We start from the raw sequence: 20,742 nt of genomic DNA on the forward strand, positions 1-20,742 counted from the left end.
TCTATTAATGTGAAAAATTGTGTGCACATTCACGGGTGCGTCTCAGTTAGCTCCCTGCTTCAGCAGTCAGGACACTGATCAGGGCATCTGCCTCAATCGCAAAATCTTTCCAGTGCACTGAAATGTTCATTCCCTAAAAAAAAAAAAAAAAAAAAATCCCACGATGCACCAGGGAGCATCGATGCGCACGATGTTCCCTCGCTGGAAATGACGTCATGTTTTCTGAAGCCTCTCAGCTCTGGAAAGAAAAAAACCGGCGGACGATCTCTCAGTCAACGTCTACAAATGTAAGTAGCTTGTTCTGGTTGTAGCGCTCAAACGAGTACTTTACGTTAGCGCTCTTTAACTATATTAGACGTTCTATTTACAGTTTTGTTTGAGTCCGATGACTTTTTAAGTGTTAAATGATGTTTAAAAACTGACTAGCTAGCCTACGATCCTGCTCGATGTAACCACGAGAGACGCGTGTGATTAAGCGAACGCGTTTATATGACGTATAACGTCGGGACGATATCGGTCCTGTCGTCTTACGTTCTGACTATGTAGTCATGTCTCCGGGAAATTGAGCCGTGAGTGTCCCGATGTGTAGCGAGCCGGGTTCCTTAACACTGCCCCTACTCATGTAGAGTGTATGATTGAGACGCACCCTCGATCTACGGCTCTATCAAACACGTACCGTATAATAATAGATCTGATGACGCTTTCTCTAACAACCCCGTTTATTTAACATGTATGGGAGGAGTCTCCAGTGTCAGCGCTTTGTCCCGGTAAGTTTCCTCCACGAGAGAGTCTTCAGAATTGAAAAAAAGCAAATCAGATCGGTTGTTGAGGGAACAACTGTTTCTATCTGCTGTAAGTAATAACAGGAACGATGTTGTCTGAAGGATCCTCCACAACATTAAACGGAGCTACTAAACATAGTACTGAATAATGAAAGGAACTAAACAGGCCACACCCACGGGAGACAAACCTGAGGTGACGACAGCAGCTTGCTAGTGTGAACGCAGAATTAGGTTTACTCAGCAGTTAATGACACTTTAAAGTTGCCACATGACACATTAGACAGTTTACAGCTTTGATAAAAAGGAAACTTAGTACAATACACTTCAACAGCAAGTCAGACTATTTTTCGGAGGGGAGAAGGGGGAGGGGGCGGGGGAGGACATCATTCAAACAGGACATCATTCAAACAAAGAAGGCCCTGTGTAAACACTTCTCTCTTCCAATTCTGTTTTCACCACAACCTTGTTGACTTGTTCTGCCGCACTAACAATACAACTGAACGTGATTTCCTCGGAGACTCGCGCACACTTTTCCTCACACGCTGAAAGCAGCGCGACAGAGTGCGCGATGTTCCGTCGTCCCTTCGTGCTGCAAGAATAAAACTTAATCTTAACACAGTCAAATATTAGAGTTCTGAAATGTGATTTATTTTTTATTTTATTTTTTTAGTGGCCCTGTTTACACTTTGCTTCTGTGTAAGGCTGCAGCAGTGCCTTCTGGGTAAAGGTGTGTTTTGAAAATCTACCAATGAAACGGACATGTAACGACCTTTACGATGGATTTAAAGAAGTCAGTGACTGCGTTTACATGGACAGCGGTAATCTAATTACTGACCTTATTCTGAATAAGACAATATTCTGATTAAGGTGTTTACATGAGCTGCTTTTACAATATTCCGTTCATGTTCAGGTTTGACGTGTTATAGAACATAGAGCGATTAACGGCACACGTCATTACGCCGTCCGACGTTCCCTCCAGAGTTTCACGTATCGACATACAGTTGGTCTTCGTTATGGAACCGTATACAGTTTCGGGTGTTTCAGTTTTCATTTCTACGAAAGTTTCAAGTGCGGTTAATTATTTGTCACGCTGTACGTGCTAATAGACGACCGCATGAAGCCGTGGGCTGCGTCCCAAACCGCGTACTTACCGTCTATATAGTAGCTGAAATACGTGTATTTCAGCCTATTAGATGTAGTAGGCAAGTACGCGGTTTGGGACGCAGCCGTGCTCTCTTGTTTACCGTCAAGCGGTCGAGCGCTGCCGTGTGTGTACGTGTCCTGTCGCACAATGCGGTGAAAACTCCCACACGACGTTAACAGTGTGATTAAGGTGTGTACACGTCTGTAATACACGTCGATAACGCGACTAAAACAGGAATCCTCCACACGTCTTAATTCCATTCGTGTTTACCTCGAGTGTGACTTTAATCGGATTAAGGTCCTCAATAATCTCGGTTTACATGCTAGTTTCTTAATCAGAGTATCGTCTTAATCGGGTTCATATCGGATTACTGTCGTCCATGTAAACGTACTGATTAAGGGTGCACTACTATCAGTATTGGAAAACAGGAAAACACTGACACCATCAAGAGGACATGCACCTTTAGGATGTCTCTTTCACTTGGACACATGAATATAGTATATATTTCAAAGAAGTGAAGGTGCACAATTGGACCTTTGCGCTACAAGCTAATTAAATGAACACCACATGCACCTTCCCAGGTAAAAAATAAATAAATAAAAATACATACTAAAGGTAGAAAAGATGTACCCTTGACTTTACAACTCCAGGGACGAGCAAAAAAAAAAAAAAAAAAAAAAAAAAAAAAAAAAAAAAAAGGTACAGTTTGATATCTTTATTTCTGACCATGCACGTTCTGCTTTGGGTGATTAACACGAGGGGTTCGGAAAAAAAAAAAAAGAAAAAAACGTGAGATCTCAGTGTCACGTCACAAATCTACACAATACACAAAGAGCAAAAAAAAAAAAAACACACTGAAGTGCAAATCAGGCTTGGGTTAAAAGTGCAGGGTGCAAAAAGACTTTTTGTTGTTGTTGTTGTTGTTGTTGTTGTTGTTTTTGATTAGAGAAGCTAACTGAACACTCCTCTAACATGTGCGTTTGAAAATGAAATCATGTACAAGCAACCTACCATATTTTATGGACGTTATGCCAGCTTCCTCTCAGAGTATAAGACGCACTCCTTTAAATTCTGCCAAGAGAAAAATCAAATCAATACACGTTACTTCATTGTGATAAGTTCCTTCAGAGTGGAGGTATGTAAAGAGTGCGGGATTTCCCACTGAAGAAACATAAACATTTGAAGGAACATTTAAACCTTTTTTTTTTTTTAAACGTTGAATCATTTACACGTTTTCACGTAAGTTCCGGAACGTCCTTCGGAATAAGCCAAAAGAGCGTCTGTTTTTCGTCATGAAAAACAGCGGGCGCTTTTTCGCCGTTCTTAGCGCTCTAATATTTACCGACAATCTCTGGAAGCCCCGCCCCCTTTCCTCATTTCACACTAGTAAAAGTTTGAACCCGTGCCCACGCTGTTTTTGAAATAAGCACTGATGCGGCGTCCTTGCTTTCTACTTTCAGGTAAATGCGGAATGTTTCGAGTTCACCGAAAAGCACGACAATGAATCTCACACTTTACGAACATTATTAATGCTAATGCTGATTAGATAAGAGATTTAAAACCGCTGTTCGGTCTGTCCTGCGCCCTGCCGGTCAGCTCTCAGGGGCGTTCGAGCCGTTTGGGCGGCAGATCGATAATGCAGGACGTTATGCTTCTTCAGGGTTGGCAGGTCTGTTGTATTATAAAATTCTTTTTTTTATTTTTTTACTTTAATGTGGTTCTATTTCCTTTTCTTTTATTAGGCAGTTCATAATGGGCAATAAAAGCCCTGGGCAAAAAGATATGGAGTGTTTTTTATACGTATTGACGAGTGTGGTTTTGTTGGGCGACGGTTCTCCAAAAGCTGCGAAGTGCGCCTCGTGGGGAAAAAGCTTGAATACATGTGCGCAGGAGTCTAGCGTAGTGTTTCCCGACGTACCAACAGAGTCTCGCCTCCTGAGCATATGCAAGTTTCCATCTGGCTACGATGTGGGGATTTCTTCTCACCATGACAACTGCGGATTTGTTTACTAGCAGGCTGAGGAGCCGGAATGCACTTTTACGCTCCCTGTATTAGTCCTCCATCCATCCAGCCATTTATTTTCCATACCGCTTATCCTTCACAGGGTCGCGGGGAGCCTGGAGTCTATCCCAGGGAACTCGGGGCACAAGGCGGGGGACACGCTGGACAGGGTGCCAATCAGTTTCCTCAAATGTTTTGAGGTAAATGAACTTATCCGGTTTTACAGCATGTCTTTGGACTGGGGAGGAAACCAGAGTTCACCCAGAGGAAACCCACAAAGCACCGGGAGAACATGCAACCTCTGCGCACACAGGGCAGGGGCGGGAATCGAACCCCTGACTCTAGAGGTGCGAGGAAATCATGCTTAACTGCTAAGCCCGGTCGCGGTCTTTATCCGTATAACTAATTCAGACGCACCCGGTTTACCTCGGTATCGCTTCCACACGCCTCTGCACTGAGATCTGCTCCGCGTGAAGGTCAGATCATTCGATTTAGATCATTTTCACAGTTGTCATTCTACTACATTTCTCGAATATGGCTGACTTGTGGCCTTTGCAGGGCAACTCGAAGCTTAGCTTAGTATCCTGTCTATATCCTCATGCCAAGAAAGCCGTCTTATAGTCCACAAAATATGATAATGTGCAGAAAGGAGTTTTCGGTAGAAGGGAAAAAAAGAAAAAGAAAAGAAAGGTGCAAAAATAAAGTTGCAGATTGAGGCATCTGTTGCTGTACAGCAGGTACAAAACCATTCTAGATTATATTCATCTCTACAAGTGATATTTATAGAACTATACATCTTTACTGTACTGTACATGTCTACTGATTCTCTAACTGTAAAATGTCTCTTTTTTTTTTCCCCTCAACTTCTCCGTTTCCTTTTTTCTTCTGGATTTCCCTGCTAAGAGTGGCTATCAGTGCAGTAGTGCAGAGCTGTAGTGCCCTTTATGTTCACTAGAGGGCGAGCCTGATCTCTCCTTCTCTCTCTTTTCCTCTTCTGTCTCTTCAGTCAGGAAGCTTTGGAAAGTCTGAGCTCGGGGGATGAGGGTCATCATGGAACCTAAGAAAGAAAGAAAAAAAAAAAGAGAAAGATTATTAGCAAGAGACACAGAGACAGATAAACGGACACACAGACAGACATTCAGGTCACAGTTGGTCATGTTGACTTCTGAATTAAACGTCGTTCATCTAAAACCAAAGTAGGACATGGTGGGTGAGTGAATAATTCTCATCCTGCACACTTCCTCAACACCACACACACCTCTGTGCTTAAACACAGCTCTGTGTGTGTGTGTGTGTGTGTGCCGACACTCCTGTCACCTTGGAAATTGCTGTCAAGCAAGTTGCTGTGTATGTGTGTATTCCGGGCTCTAAGGTGCTTTGGGATTTGGCCTGAACAGAGAAGAATGAAGGAGCAGGAGACACACACACGCACACACACACACACACACACACAGCTGGTTCAGTCTCCTATTTATACTGCCACTATATTTACTGCTACATACCATGGCAGAATAGAGTATCTCAGAATCACACTGAAACACTGTATCTGTCATGCCATAATGCCTTTGATCACTACCTTTTATTTTATATACCTATTTATTCTCGCTCGCCCGAGTCACTCTCTGTAACAACAACAACAATCGGAATAAATGATTACATTAAATCATACTGAAAGAGACAGATGGAAGAAAATACAGGTGAGGTCATGAGTTTACACACGCCTGCAAAATGTTAATCATTTTTAAAAGATTAAGACGGATCATAAAAATCCCAGTGTTTTTTTTATTCAGTTCTGCCCTGATTAAGTTATTTCACATAACAGATGTTTACACACTGTACACTCCACAACACACTATAATGAACTGAATTTACACACATGAACCAGTTCAAAAGTTTACATACCGTTGATTCTTAACACCGTGTGTCGTTACCTGGATGATCCACGACTGTGTTTATGTTTCGTGAGACTTGCTGACGAGTCCCTCGTTCGTCCTGAGCAGTTAAACCGCCCACTGTTCTTCAGAAAAATCCTCCAGGTCCTGCACATTATTGGCTTTTCCAGCATCTTCTTCATATTTGATCCCTTTCCATCAGCGTCTACATGATGTCGAGATCCGTCTTCTCACGCCGAGGACGACCGAGGGACTCGTACACGACTATTACACAAGGTGCACACGTTCACTCGAGAAGGCGACACGATACAGTAAGAGCCAGGGGGGTGTAAACTTTTGAACAGGATGATCAGTGTACTGTAAATTGTCATTATTTTGTCTTCTGGGAAACATGTGAATATCTTATGTAGCTTCTGAAGGGCGGTACTAAATGGAAAAAATAAAGATCTTTAAAACAAAATAATAAGGATGAATAAAAAGGATCGGTCGCACCTTGTGTAATAGTCGTGTACGAGTCCCTCGGTCGTCCTCGGCGTGAGAAGACGGGTCTCGACATCATGTAGACGCTCATCATCATGCTCAGGACGGACGAGGGACTCGTCAAGAACTCTCACAACGCATAAACACATCCAGCGTCGATGATCATCCAGGTAACGACACACGGTGTTAAGAATCAAGTGTGTGTAAACTTTTGAACTGGTTCATGTGTGTAAGTTCAGTTCATTACAGTGTATTGTGCAGTATACAGTGTGTGAACATCTGTTAAGTGAAATAACTTAATCAGGGCAGAACTAACTAACTAAATAAATAAATAAACGAAATGCCATTTTAATGATCCCTCTTTTAAAATAATTATTAGCATGTGCAGATTTTTCGGGGCGTGTGTAAACTTATGCGCTCGACTGTCGCTAACTGAACAAATAAAGCTGATATAAAGAAAGTTCAGGAGCCAAATTGTTGCTGCATTCCAAACGCACACATCGTACAGTAACGGATATAGTTATTGTCTCAGACAGACGTGCCTCGGTCGATGTTATTTCACATTAGTGATCTCAAAACGTTCTCCTTTTTAACCTGACCGAAAGCGAGCATCTTTCAAGGGGGAAAATCAATCACTAAGATCACTGATGCGAAATGAGGGAAGAACTGTTGTCATCTCTAACAATAGCAGCACATGCTTCGACCAAAGTGGCCATTTACGTAACTCTGAAGGTCAACATACACACACGCACACACACGCACGCACGCACACGCACACGCACACACAAATCAAAACTAAGCAGTCAGAATGACACACTTGGGAGCAATCAAGCTGATCGAAGCTTTCAGCGGCTCTCAGCACATACAGTGTGTGTGTGTGTGTGTGGGTGTGTGTGGCCAAGTTTTTATCTGTTTATGGAGACCAAATGTTATAGGGACATTAAATTATTATTATTATTCTGATTTTTTTTTTTTAAAGATGTCATTTTGGTTACTAAAGGTAAGGATGGACTTATAGGTAAATGTAGAGATATTATTTAAGCTGAGACAACATACACTAATCAGCCATAACATTAAAACCACTGACAGGTGACGTGAATAACACTGATTATCTCGTTACAGTGGCACCTGGCAAGGTGTCGGGATATATCAGGCAGCAAGCGAACAGTCAGTTCTCAAAGTTGATGTGTTGGAAGCAGGAAAAATGGGCAAGCGTAAAGATCTGAGCGACGTTTACAAGGGCCGAATTGTGATGTTTTGTCAGTCGTATTTATTTATAGAGCATATCTAAAAAGAGCACGTATAAAGTGCTGTACACTCTAAAAAAATAACTACAAAAGCATACAGCAGAGTAAATAACAAGTACTATAGTAAAAAGAAAAACAGAAATCGCGATGATCACGGAATATTGAAAGTCAGGGGAAATGAGTATGTCTTTAGAATAGATTTAAAAGCCGTAATGTTTAAGCGGCAAGTCTGATATGGTAGGGAAGACTACTGCAAAGTTCTGAACCGGCAATCGCGAAGGCGCGGTCGCCTCGTCTTTTGAGTCTAGATCTGGGCACAGTGAGAAAACCAAGGTCACAAGATGGCAGCATTCTAGAGGGAGTGTTCGGGTCGAGCAAATCAGTCAAACACCGAGGGGCCAAGTTATTGAGGGATTTGTAAACAAACAATAACATTTCAAAATCAATTCTATACTTAACAGGGAGCCAATGTAGATTGATTAAAATAGGTGGAACGGGCTCGTGTTCACGAGTCCCCGTGAGAAATCCGGCAGCTGCGTGTCGCACCAGCTGTAAACGGGAGCGGGAAGACTGAGCGATCCTGTAGTAGAGCGAATTACAATAATCTAAACAAAAGCATGGATCACTGATTGAAAGTTACACGGAGATATAAAGGGTTTTACTTTAGTAAGAAGGCGAAGATGAAAAAAAGCAAGATTTTACAACCGCGCTAATCTGCTTATCGAATTTTAGGTTGTTATCGAACACGACACCCAGGTTCTGAGCACAGTAGGTTTTATATGGCGCAAAAGAACCAAGGTCAACGGCACAATTTTCCTTCGGTCCAAATACGATCATTTCAGTTTTGTTATGTTTAGAGAGTTGCTAGAAAGACGTAGCTTGAGTTCCTTTAAACAGACCATCACTGGTTGTAAAGCGCATTAATCATTTTGTTTTAAGGGAAGGTAAATCTGGGTATCAATCGCATGTGAATGAAAAGACAGATGAGATATAAATGAGAAGAATAGAAGCCAGAGGGAGCATATACAGGGAAAACAACACTGGACCAAGAATTAATCCCTGTGGAACTCCACAACTGAGAGGTATACTAGAGGAGGAATGATGGCCGATACGAACAGTGTACCACCTGTTGGTCGAATAGGAGCGGAACCACTGTAATACTGTGCCACGCAAGCCCACTGATATTTCCAAATGAGTCAACAGGATCTCATGGTTGACCAAATCAAAAGCAGCAATCAGATCTAATAAGAGTAGGGCCGTGGATTTCCTAGAGTCGGTCTAAATTAAGATATCACTTGAGACTCTTAAAAGAGCCGATTCAGTACTTTGTAGAGCTTTAAAATCTGATTTCATGAAGAGAGTAAGACTGTAGCTGAATCAATACAACTTTCTCGAGAATTTTGGAGATAAAAGGTAAATTAGAAACAGGATGAAAACTGGACAGAGAGGAAGGGTCAAGGCTTGGTTTTTGAAAAATATGGGGATACTACAACATATTTCAGACAGTTTGGGAAGGAACCAGAAGATAAGCATTTGTTGATAAACAAAAGCAGACCGGGACCTATCGTATCAAAGATTTGTCTAAGGAATAGAGTACGGAATAACATCCTGGGGATATACGGTTGGCTTTAAATGACCAGTAATATCCCTACATAAAACTAAGTTGACTGGCTCGAGCTCAGTCCAAGTGGAGGAGCATAATGAAACATCTGACAAGGTCAAGACATCTGAGATCTTAAGGTTGTCATTTTATCTGCAAAAAACTTCCCAAAAGAGAACCAGAAGACTCTGAGAGAGGGTGCACTGAGTGATTTAAAACAGCTTTAACTGTGGAGAAAATAACGTTAGGTTTATGACAGTTATCTGTAATAAGGTCGGAGAAATCTTTACATTTTGTGGAGTTTGCAGCTTTCTGAAACATATTTTTCACAATTTCATGACAAACTCGCAGTCTGTCCTTTTTCCATTCGAGTTCGGCACGTCTACAGGCCCGTCTGAGTGCGCGTGTAGTATCAGTATGCCATGGCAAGGCGCAGGCTTATGATTTTTATACCTCAAAGGCGCAGTGGAATTCAGGATACCTGCACAGGTGGAATTAAAAAGATAAAGATGATCATCGGCATCTGCAGAGTGGAATCCTTTTCCAAATAGTTACATACTTCATGATATGCTGTGGAAAAACTCCTCACCGGAGCTTTGAGTAAGCTTATAAAATAGGCACACCAGAGAAGGTCTTGTAAGGGGGACAGAAAAGAGTACAGGCCTGTGATCAGAGAAAGTCGCACTACTGATTTCGACATCCGAACTGAGAAACCTTGGGTTAAAATCCGATCTAAAGTGTGAAAATGTGTGGGTCCAGATACCCATTGAACAAAGTCAAATGACTCAGTTACATAAAAAAAATTCCATAGAATATGGTTTAGAGGCACAGCATTCGTGAACGTTAAAGTCACCCAGCAGCAGTACTTTATCATGCCTAGTAACTAGGTCCCCCACCAATACAGCGAATTCACTTAGAAAGTCCTTGTTTTGTTGCGGTGGATGATGTATACCGTGCATCCGGAAAGTATTCACAGCGCTTCACTTCTCCCACATTTTGTCATGTCACGGCCTTATTCCAAAATGGATTCCATTCATTATTTTCCTCAAAATTCTACAAACAATACCCCATAATGACAACGTGGAAGAAGTTTGTTTCAAATCTTTGCAAATTTATTAAAAATAAAAAACAAAAAAAAAAAGCACATGTACATAAGTATTCACAGCCTTTGCTATGACACTGGCTGTAAGGCTGTAACATAACAAAATGTGGGAGAAGTGAAGCGCTGCGAATACTTTCCGGATGCACTGTATTAGAGCTATGACGATGGGATTTACTAAAACTAAATATAAGAGTTGCACCTCAAGACTATAAAATAATCCAATAGGCAGTGATTGACAATGAAAAACGTCTTTAAAAACAGTCACACGGCCAGACAGACGTGGGAAATTTTAATTTAAAAAATGAGGCACCACTTCAGAAAATGGATCTAACTCGTCTGACTTCGTCCAAGTCTCCGTAAGACATAAAAAATCCAGTGCTTGTGATGTAAAAAAAAAAATCATTTAAAATAAAAGTTTTATTTACCAGTTAATAAGAGCCAGCTTCATTTGCGATGATGCTTTCACAGGCTGTGCTTCTCGGCACGGTGAACGAAGATTATAAAGATTTGCTCACCATGATGAGAACAAGGGAAAATCCAATGAGGAGGTAAAGAAAAGGATCTAGGAATAATAGGTTGCAGCCATCGATATGAAACATCCCGAGGACGCCGATCAATGGCGAATCGCCGGACGAGTTCAGTTTCACACTAGGGGGAAAACGTTGCAATTTAAGAGTCCCGTAACAAGGCCGATCTGAGTCGCACGGCGGTGCCCCCACGAGTGCTTCCTCTGGCGTTTCCATCATCGGGGCAGATCCACGGGAAGCCAACGTAGGTGCACAGGAGGACGAAATGAAGACGATGGAGGGCAGAGACACAGTCCGCAAACATCACACTCGCATAAGGCAGCGACCAAACAACGAATGTTAAGTGATGTTAAATGGTCATAAACCAATACAGAGTTGCAATCGGAGGTTAAGAAAAACATAACTGAAAACATAACAAGTGCCAGAGGCAGAAACAGGGAGGACCGCAGACGGCATGCCACAGACGTGCGCCATCTTGTCTGGTCTTCGTTAGACGTCTGGGTCGGAGCATCTCCAAAACGGCAGGTCTTGTGCGGTGTTCCCGGTATGCAGTGGTTAGCACCTACCAAAAGTGGTCCAAGGAAGGATAACCAGTGAACCAGCGACAGGGTCATGGGCGCACAAGGTGCATTGTTGCGCGTGGAGAGCGAAGGCTAGACCGTCTGGTTTGATCCCACAGAAGCGCTGTAGCACATACTGCTCAAAAATGTTCATCCTGGCTATGGTAGAAAGGTTTCAGAAAGCACGGTGTATCGCAGCTTGTTGCATATGGGGCTGGAACTGGACCATGGAGCAATGGAAGAACGTGGCCTGGTCTGATGAATCACATTTTCTTTTCCATCATGTGGATGGCCATGTGTGTGTGTGTGTGTGTGTGTCGTTACCTGGGGAAGAGATGGCACCAGGATGCGTTATGGGAAGAAAGCAAGCCAGCGGAGGAAGTGTGATACTCTGAGCAATGTTCTGCTGAGAAACCTCGGGTCCTGGCATTTCACGTGAATGTTACTTTGGCACCTAATGTACCACCTACCTAAACATTGTTGCAGACCAAGTACACTCCTTCATGGCAGCGGTATTCCCTTTCAGCAGGATAATGCGCCCTGCCACACTGCCAAAAATTTGTTCAGGAACGGTTTGAGGAACATGACAAACAGTTCAAGGTGTTGACTCGGCCGCCAAATTCCCCAGATCTCAATCCGATCGAGCGTCTGTGGGATGTTCTGGACAAACAAATCCGATCCATGGACGCCCCACCTCGCAACTTACACGACTTAAAGGATCTGCTGCGGACATCTTGGTGCCGGATACCACAGCACACCTTCAGAGATCTTGTAGAGTCCATGCCACGATGGGTCAGAGTTTTAGTGGCACAAGGTGGACCTACACAATATTAGGCAGGTGGTTTAATTAATATTATGGCTGATCTTTGTATATACATACACTCAATGGATATATTTTATAGTCTGTATGTGCGCGCATGTGTGTGTGATTTGCACCTGTCCAAGCCAAACTGAATAGCCACTTATGTCTGCTTGATCTTCGTCATCTTCTTCTTCAAAAAAAAAAAATCATCCCAAAAAGAAGTCAAGTGAGAGACAGAATGGAGTGTGCACTGCTGGCTGATTTAAAGGAGTACTTCAGCACTTGTCAAACAATGCTCTGCCTACTGCATCTGTAGTGTATGGGTTATTACCCCGAAGGAAAACTGACATGTTTCTATGCTCTGAGGAAAGAACAAAGAACCTGTTTACTTCACATACAATGGAAGTCTGAGAGCTTTTATGATGAATGTTTTAAATACATGACCGTATAACGTGAATTCATACCTACAACCATTACACTCTAACAATAATTATGATCGGAAGCTTCTTGGGAACTAATTCCTGTGATTTTCCCGAAGGTTATATGCCATCAGACCCAAAGAACCAGACCATAACACCATAAATACTTCCCAAAGCTATGTTCGTGTATAGCACAGCATTGTATTTGAGCTGTCTAACAAAGGCTTTGTACATGTTCGTTAATTCTACCGGCTGAGAGGCCCAGCTTGATTGGAAAAATATTTGAATGTGAGATTCCAGCGTTGCATTGTGACATTTGAATATGTGTTGCTTTTTAAAATGTAGCCCCAGCTTTATCAGAGTGGCATATCCGGCCATGTGACCTTTTAGAGAACATGCAGGCCACTAATTAAAAGTAAAATATTCATGAATAGGTAGCCTCACAGCTTCAAGGTTTCCAGTTGGATCCTGAGCTTTACACTCGGGTTACTGTCTGTGTGGAGCCTTGTATTTTCATGTCACATGTCTGTAGATTTCCTCCAAGTTCTCTGGATTCCTCCACCTTCCTAAAAACATGCTATAGCTGGATCGGCTACTCTAAATTGCCCCTAGTTGCGAAGGAGTGTGTGCGTGGTGTCCTGTGATGGACTGGCATCCTGTCTTGTGCTATAATTGTTCCCGGAATAGGCTCCGGATCCACCACGACCCTGTCCAGGATTACTGAAGATGATTGAATGATCCATAATATTCATATACATGTTATAGATTATACATTAAATGTAAAGACTCTGGCTTGAACACAAACAGCAAGCGTGGTTTAGATGTCTGCATTACTGAGGCAAATCCAGCTTTCTACAGCATTATTGCTGTAAGTGCTGTATGAAACATCTCAAACAGGAATCAAAATTAAAGTAAGGGTTTATTATATTCTGGTGAGATAAATATTAAAGGAGCAGTGTGGCATTTTAAGAGCCCTCTGCTGCCTGTGATGTGAATTGCAACAAAACCATTGAAAAGATTTTCACAACACTGCAAAAAAATGTAATAATAATAATAATAATAATAATAACAATGAGTCCATAGATTCAGCTAAAACTAGTTATTCCTTGTTAGTTTAAAAAATAAATAAATAAATAGTGCGGAGGTCTGTTCTCACTGGGAGGGAAGCTAAATAATGGGCCTGAAAAATCTCAAAAGCAGCCTGAATTTAAGAAACTAGAGGCATCCACTATAGACCGACATTGTGAATCACAGATTTTCTGAAGTATCTTTGAAATGATATGATTATTATTACAAGTCTAGAAACTCTTTTAAACATCGCAGATATCATCTTTAAAGTATTTTTTACTTTTTAACTTTTACTCATTTCACATTGCTTTTTTTTCTATTGTTACACACTCTGCATTCTAGTGATGCACTCATATAGTGTATTCATTCATTATACAAAAACAAACAAACAAACAAACAAACCGAAAGAAAAGAACAACACCCTGTTAGATCTCTCGCTGAGGAGAATAAACAAGCAGGACGAACGCTCAAGAAGTCAATCGCTAATGTTTCGAAAACAAGTGATGGATGGAGCGGCGTTTCAAACGCGTTCGGTTCAAAAACTAATTTCCTTTTGTTGAACTCACTGACTAAATGTTAAAACTTCTTTATCAGTGTTTAAAAAAAAAAAAAAGGAATAGTGATGAAAAGGACATGAATATACAATAAATCACTGTCAAATAAAATAAGGTCGTCGGATGCGCATCAGTTCATATTTACAAATTCATCAAAATATAGCAATCGAATATGCAATCTAAAGGGTATCTATGTTGCCAAGAGAAATATTTTACTATCATTTTTTTTTTTTACCCAGTGAAAGCAGAAATGTTTACTGCACTGCTAGCAATCTTTCTCTTTCTCTCCCCGTCCTCCGACACAATTTATTTATCCATTTATAAATGCAAGTATATTCTGCCGAATTTGTATTTCTAAGGATAATAAATGAGCGGGATGAACACCCACTACATCAAACACTAACGCTTTGAAAATACAAACGCCATGATGATGGATGTGCTGTGTTTTAAAGGCATTGCCTCATTAGAAAGAGAAATTTCCAGCTGAAAACAAAACAAAACAAAACAAAAAAACCCCACTGACAAGACGTAGCTTATTGTCTTATTTTCTCATTAAGACTTTTTCCCCCAACTTCTAGGCACGAATTAGTCAAACTATAAGTGTGATATTCCAGTAATTGTAGTAGTTCGATGCCACATAATCGTAACATAACATCCCTTAGCAATGCTAGCAGATAATAGTGTTCAAACTCTCCGAAGCTCAATATAAAGTAAGCATGGTTCAGCAAAAGTTCCGCATGTCCGTGTAATGATTTTATAGACATATCGATTTTCTCCAGGCCTGACAGATGTAGCGAAGGCTTCAGGAAATGATTATAATCTGAACTACGGTAACCCTAAACGGACAAACATTAAACTTGACTACAGCCATAGGTTCTGTAAATCAAATTTTTTTCAAAAAAACAGACGTATGTAGTGCTGTTGCTTCACTCCATATTTAAAACGTCTTCCAAATATAAGGACTATGAAAGGCCTCTAAAGATTAATGCAAACAATACACGGGATTCTCTGCCATGAAATTATAATGAGTGTAATATGAAATCACTCAGCCATCTGTTACAACACCCTAATCCTCTAAAACAGAGCGAAAGACGCATTAAGTACTATTTTATTCATCACTTTTGAGATTTGTACCATAACAGTAGCGGGGGGAGAAAAAAAAGCGTTCATTGTGTAGCAATACGTAACGAGGACGTTTTGCTCTACTTAAAATCCTGACGAACAAATAATGTTAATAATGCACGACGCACCTGTTGTCTTATCTTGATAACTGTAAATGTCTCCCATGCTGTTCTGACGTGTGATGTGATGCCAGTAAGCACTCCGTGGCAGAGATATCGACTTGGTTAATGTGTTCTCGCTTAAAAAGGTCTGTAAAAAACAAACAAACAAACAAAACACACACACACACACACACACACACAGCATTAATGTTTCATTAATCATTAGAAAAGACATAGATTAGAATTATTACTCAAATAGCAAACATAGACTTTGTATCTCGATATTATTTATTCCGGCCATGCAGAGGAGAAAAAAAGCAGTGTTGTGCATCCACGCAGGTGCTTCTTTAAACATTACATGCAATCCTGTATACACCGATCAGCCTTAATATTAAAACCACCCGCCTAATATTGTGTAGGAACCTGTTGTAAAACCAAAACGGCTCTGACCCGTCGAGGCATGGACTCCAGAAGACCTCTGAAGGTGTGCTGTGGTATCTGGCACCAAGACGTTTGCAGCAGATCCTTTAAGTCATGTAAGTTGCGAGGTGGGGCCTCCGTGGATCGGACTTGTTTGTCCGGCACATCCCACAGACGCCCGATCGGATTGAGATCTGGGGAATTTGGAGGACGAGTCAACACCTTCCTCATACTGTTCCTGAACAATTTTTGTGGTGTGGCAGGGCGCATTATCCTGCTGAAAGACGCCACTGCCATTAGGGAATACCGTTGCGTTGCCATGAAGGGGTGTACTCGGTCTGCAACAATGTTTAGTTCGGTGGTACGTGTCAAAGTAACATCCACATGAATGTCATCACTCAGGTTTTCCCAGCAGAATATTGCCCAGCGCATCACACTGCCTCCTCTGGCTTGCCTTCTTCCCATAGTGCATCTGGGTGCCATCTCTACCCCAGGTAAGTAACACGCACACACCCGGCCATCCCCATGATGTAGAAGAAAACGTGATTCGTCAGACCACGCCGCCTTCTTCCATTGCTCCATGATCCACCTCTGATGCTCATTTTAGGAGTTTCGGTGGTGGACAGGGTGGTCAGCATGGGCACTCTGATTGGTCTGCAGCTACGACGCTCCATATGCAGCAAGCTGCAATGCACTGTGTGCTCTGATACCTTTCTATCATAGCCAGCATGAACTTTTCCGGCAATTTGTGCTAGAGTAGCTCTTGCGGGATCGGACCGAACGGGCTAGACTTTGTTCCCCACGCATATCTACGTAAGAGCCTTGTGCGCCCATCACCCTGTTGCCAGTTCACCAGTTATCCTTCCTTGGACCACTTTTGGTAGGTACTAACCACTGCATACCGGGAACACCCTGTTTTGGAGATGCCCCGACCCAGTCGTCCAGCCATCACAATTTGGTCCATGTCCAAGTCACTCAGATCCTTACTCACCCATTTTCCCTGCTTCCAACACATCAACTTTGAGAACTGACTGTTCACTTACTGCCTCATATATCCCACCCCTTGTAGATGCCACTGTAATGAGATAATCCATATCGTTCACGTCACCTCTCGGTGGTTTTCACGTTATAGCTGATCAGTGTATGTGAAGGGTTTTCCCAGGACGCCTCACATACAGTACTGTATCATTTCCAGTTTGTAAAAAGTGGTAGCCTAGAACCCTTGCATCGCTAGAATCCGTTAACCTCCCAGAGGATCCTTGTGAACGCCTTTTTTCTAAGAGTGTAGTCTGAAATCGATTGTGCAAAACAGACGCAAAAATCAAAAACATCATTAGTTTACATGATGTGAGCAAAGCACGCTCCTGAGTCATGAGGGTCGGTGAGCGAGAGTGTGCTGAACACCATATTGGAACAGTGTGTGTATTATCACATTACATTAGGGGGGGGGGTCACACTCCTGTCCTGAAGGGCCACAGCATGACAGAGTTCAGTGTTCTACCTCATTTAGCACACTTCATTATACTCATGCACTAATTACCATGACTTCATCATCAACAGTGAAACTGGTACACCTATTCAAGTCAGTCAGCGTACACCTCTACACAGAACAGCATTAAATTCATCCCCAGCACTCAGTCAAGGGGAAAAGGGCTATAACTAAGGATGCACAGGTACCAGTATCAGTCTGATAACGTGTTCATTTACTCGTACTTGTAAAAAGTAATATGATACCAACATCCAATACTATTTGACACTACAGGATATAAGCGTTCACTGGAAAAATGAACAGAGGTAAGTAAATCTATCATGATGCCACCGATCAATAAATTTTAAGGAGGTTAGTTTTTTGGGTGTCCGATCGGTATCAGTACGAACAGGTACCAAAAAACATGTACTCGCATTCATACTTGGTCTGAAAAGAATGGTATCGACGTGTCCATAGCCGTAACTAGTGTAAACGTCAGACCTAATTGATGAATGGATGGAATAAATATAATAACCTGTGATTTTTTCTCGAATTCCAGCATCATGCGTTCATGCTGTTCTGCGATGGACAGCGTGGCAGAGTGAACTCGCTGGTAGATCACTTCTCCTTCTCTCGTTTGGAATGTGAACAATCCTTCTCCTGTATCACACATCCTGCAACACACACACACACACACACACACACACACACACACATACATTTGACTTACTATCCTTGGACAGACTTTCCATTGACATCATTATTAATGCAGCTAATTTATGCAATGCCTACACCTCAAACTAATCTGAACATCAAGGAACTTTATCTCTTTAAAAAAAAAAAAAAAAATTAAAAAATTAAAGCTCCTGATTCTGTAAAAAAAAAGAAAGAAAGAAAGAAAGAAAGGTTTCCTCATGGGGACCAGCCAAATGTTCCCACTAGTCCGAAGCTGTCCTTGATAGTCCGATATTCCGAATTTAAACCTCCTGCAGTTCTCACTACTTTGTCCCCAGGTCATCTCTTTAGAGCTTAAATGTCCCATTATCCAACCCCCCCCCCCACCCCCACCCCCCAAACCCCATATTCCCATTACAATGATGAAATTCAGCTCATTTTGTCCCTGAAACAAAAGTGTCATTTCCTGCTCCATATTCATATATTGTATATTGCTCAACACTAACATGAAGGAAAAAACTGGTTTTAGTTTTGCAAAGTCCCTTTTTTCCCCCCATTTTTATACATAACGGCATGTCATACAACGTCAGACTGTACATCAGCAAGTCTCTGAGACAATGAAAAACTCCACGGGGTGAGTTGTGTTTCACAGTTTGAGACGAGTGAGTAATTATTTCGATAACTGGAAGCTTTAAGCATCCACTTTCCGTGGACTTATAGCTCCAAAAATGACAAAAATGAGGTGAGTGCAATCACTGTGATGGAAATAAAAGCTTCAAAACGTCTACCGTTTCTAAACGTGGCACCAAAATGGTCTCCATACATGCATACATTAATACTTTATAGCAAAATGTCTTCCAAAAATGTTTATACTTAGTGTATGTATATATATATATATATATATATATATATATATATATATATATATATATATATATATATAGCTTCTTTTTTTTTTCAGATAGCCTTTAAGAATGGCTTTGACGAAGAACGTATTGAGATCGTTCTCATGGCTGGATCGGGAAGCTTTCACAAGGTTGCGTTGGACTTTAACAGGAAACATGGCCAGCACATCACACGCGACACTGCTGCCAAACCTTTTAACAAATTCCAAAAGACCGGAAGTGTTGCGGATCAACCAAGAAGTGGACATCCGCAAACCGACGTGGTGCTGGCAAACATAGTCCCCTGTGTATGGAGATTTTTGGGAAACACTGTACATTTCATTTGTGATGAATATTCCTACAGTAAATATGTCTGTAGAATGCTGGTAGAATGTAGAAACAAATGGGTTTACCTTCCAGACTCGAAGGTAAAGCATGTAGAGTCTCGTCCGTACCGTCGCAGCGAACTCAGAGGCCACATGACCAGCTTAACTCTGGCATTATGGACGTCCCAGAGGTAAATGTTCTCCTGTGTGATCTGCATTGTGCACTCGCCATAAATGTCCAGATTGGGCGTGGGCATCAGATACACGTTAAACCTCTCTGGAGACAAATAATCATAAACAACATCATTTATCTGAAAGAAAAAAAAATAAAAAGCAATCAATAATTTCTCACTAAGCCCATATGGTCCTGAAATATAGGTGAGTATTAAATAACTTTCCTTAAAGATCATATACTGTAAAGAAGGTCAGATTTTATTGATGTAAGGAGATAAGACGGAAAAACCCGACAAGTGTTTACACAGACAACCCAATCGAACATTATTATTTCCCCGTTATGCCATTTTCCACTCTTGAACTACTCTAGCTTGTACGTGAGTCAGCAACAGGAAGGTCAACCAACTGTTGCCATGGGAAATGAAAACTGGACTTCACCAAGCCATATCAATTAGTTCTAAATAGACTCTTGAGTGCTTAACCCCAAATGAATCATCACTAATTACAGCACACGTTTGTCCTTTTTTCCAGAGAAATGCAGTGTGACGTAGCTGATTTTGTTCAAAGTAAATTCAATATAATAGTGAAAAATCCCGGATGCGATTCACAGCACTGAGAATTCACATGAAAGCTAATCGATAGTTTCCTGTCTTTAAAAAAAATCATATGAAAGGACAGAAAAAGATCAAATCGTCTGGAGATTTATGCTTTGATGGATTGTGTACACTTTGTATTGATATTTTAATGTGACACTAAATTATGTGCGCACGCACACACACACACACACAAACAAGTAAGATGGCAGTTCAATTCTAAATATAGCCGCACTTACATCCACTTACAGATCAGCACAACAATGCAGTGCACCAAATTTCAGCTTGATCAGACATACGGTTCCTGAGGAACCGTTAACGGAACTCAACACCACCCCTTATACAGTAGATCTAAAAGGTCTACATACTTCTGTTAAACGGCAGGTTTTTGTGATGTAAACATTGATTACACAGGTAGCTGTTGACCTGCTATGACATTACTGTCTGTCGCACCTCCTCCGGTGCCCATAGTATTACTTCTTTCAGCCTTGCCACCATGCCAATGCAACCAAAACCATACAGGCCTCCCCAGTGACTAAGGCTGTAGCAAGCCCCACTGGCACCGTTAATGCATGCTCAGTGCCACTGGTTCCATATGGCATAGGTCAGCTGCAGGGTCGTAAGCCGAGTACCACCGCTCAACAACGTTTCACTCCTTTAACCCCGGAATGTCTCCCGGTGGTGGAAAAGTGGCAGGGACGTCTCCCCTGCAACTAGACCTCGGGTTAGATATTACTGCCTCAATGTTTCTCCTTTCTCCTCTCCCAGAGCTTACGAAACAATATTCCAAGGCATTGGAT

At 41.7% G+C, this 20,742-nt stretch overlaps 1 protein-coding gene across 1 annotated transcript in view; it reads right to left on the bottom strand.

Moving 5' to 3' along the window:
- Positions 1 to 4,839: 4,839 nt before the first annotated feature.
- The window catches only part of dok6 (docking protein 6), a 75,439-nt gene continuing 59,536 nt past the window's right edge, over positions 4,840 to 20,742 (bottom strand). The window contains exons 5-8 of the mRNA XM_053611802.1: positions 19,263 to 19,452; positions 17,826 to 17,964; positions 15,430 to 15,550; positions 4,840 to 4,985 (exon numbers count right to left, since the gene is read on the bottom strand). Of these exons, the coding sequence (XP_053467777.1) occupies positions 4,840 to 4,985; positions 15,430 to 15,550; positions 17,826 to 17,964; positions 19,263 to 19,452 (596 nt within the window). The remainder of the gene's footprint in view (positions 4,986 to 15,429; positions 15,551 to 17,825; positions 17,965 to 19,262; positions 19,453 to 20,742) is intronic.

Source organism: Ictalurus furcatus, chromosome 23, assembly GCF_023375685.1.
Source record: "Ictalurus furcatus strain D&B chromosome 23, Billie_1.0, whole genome shotgun sequence".
NCBI classification, from domain to species: Eukaryota; Metazoa; Chordata; class Actinopteri; order Siluriformes; family Ictaluridae; genus Ictalurus; species Ictalurus furcatus.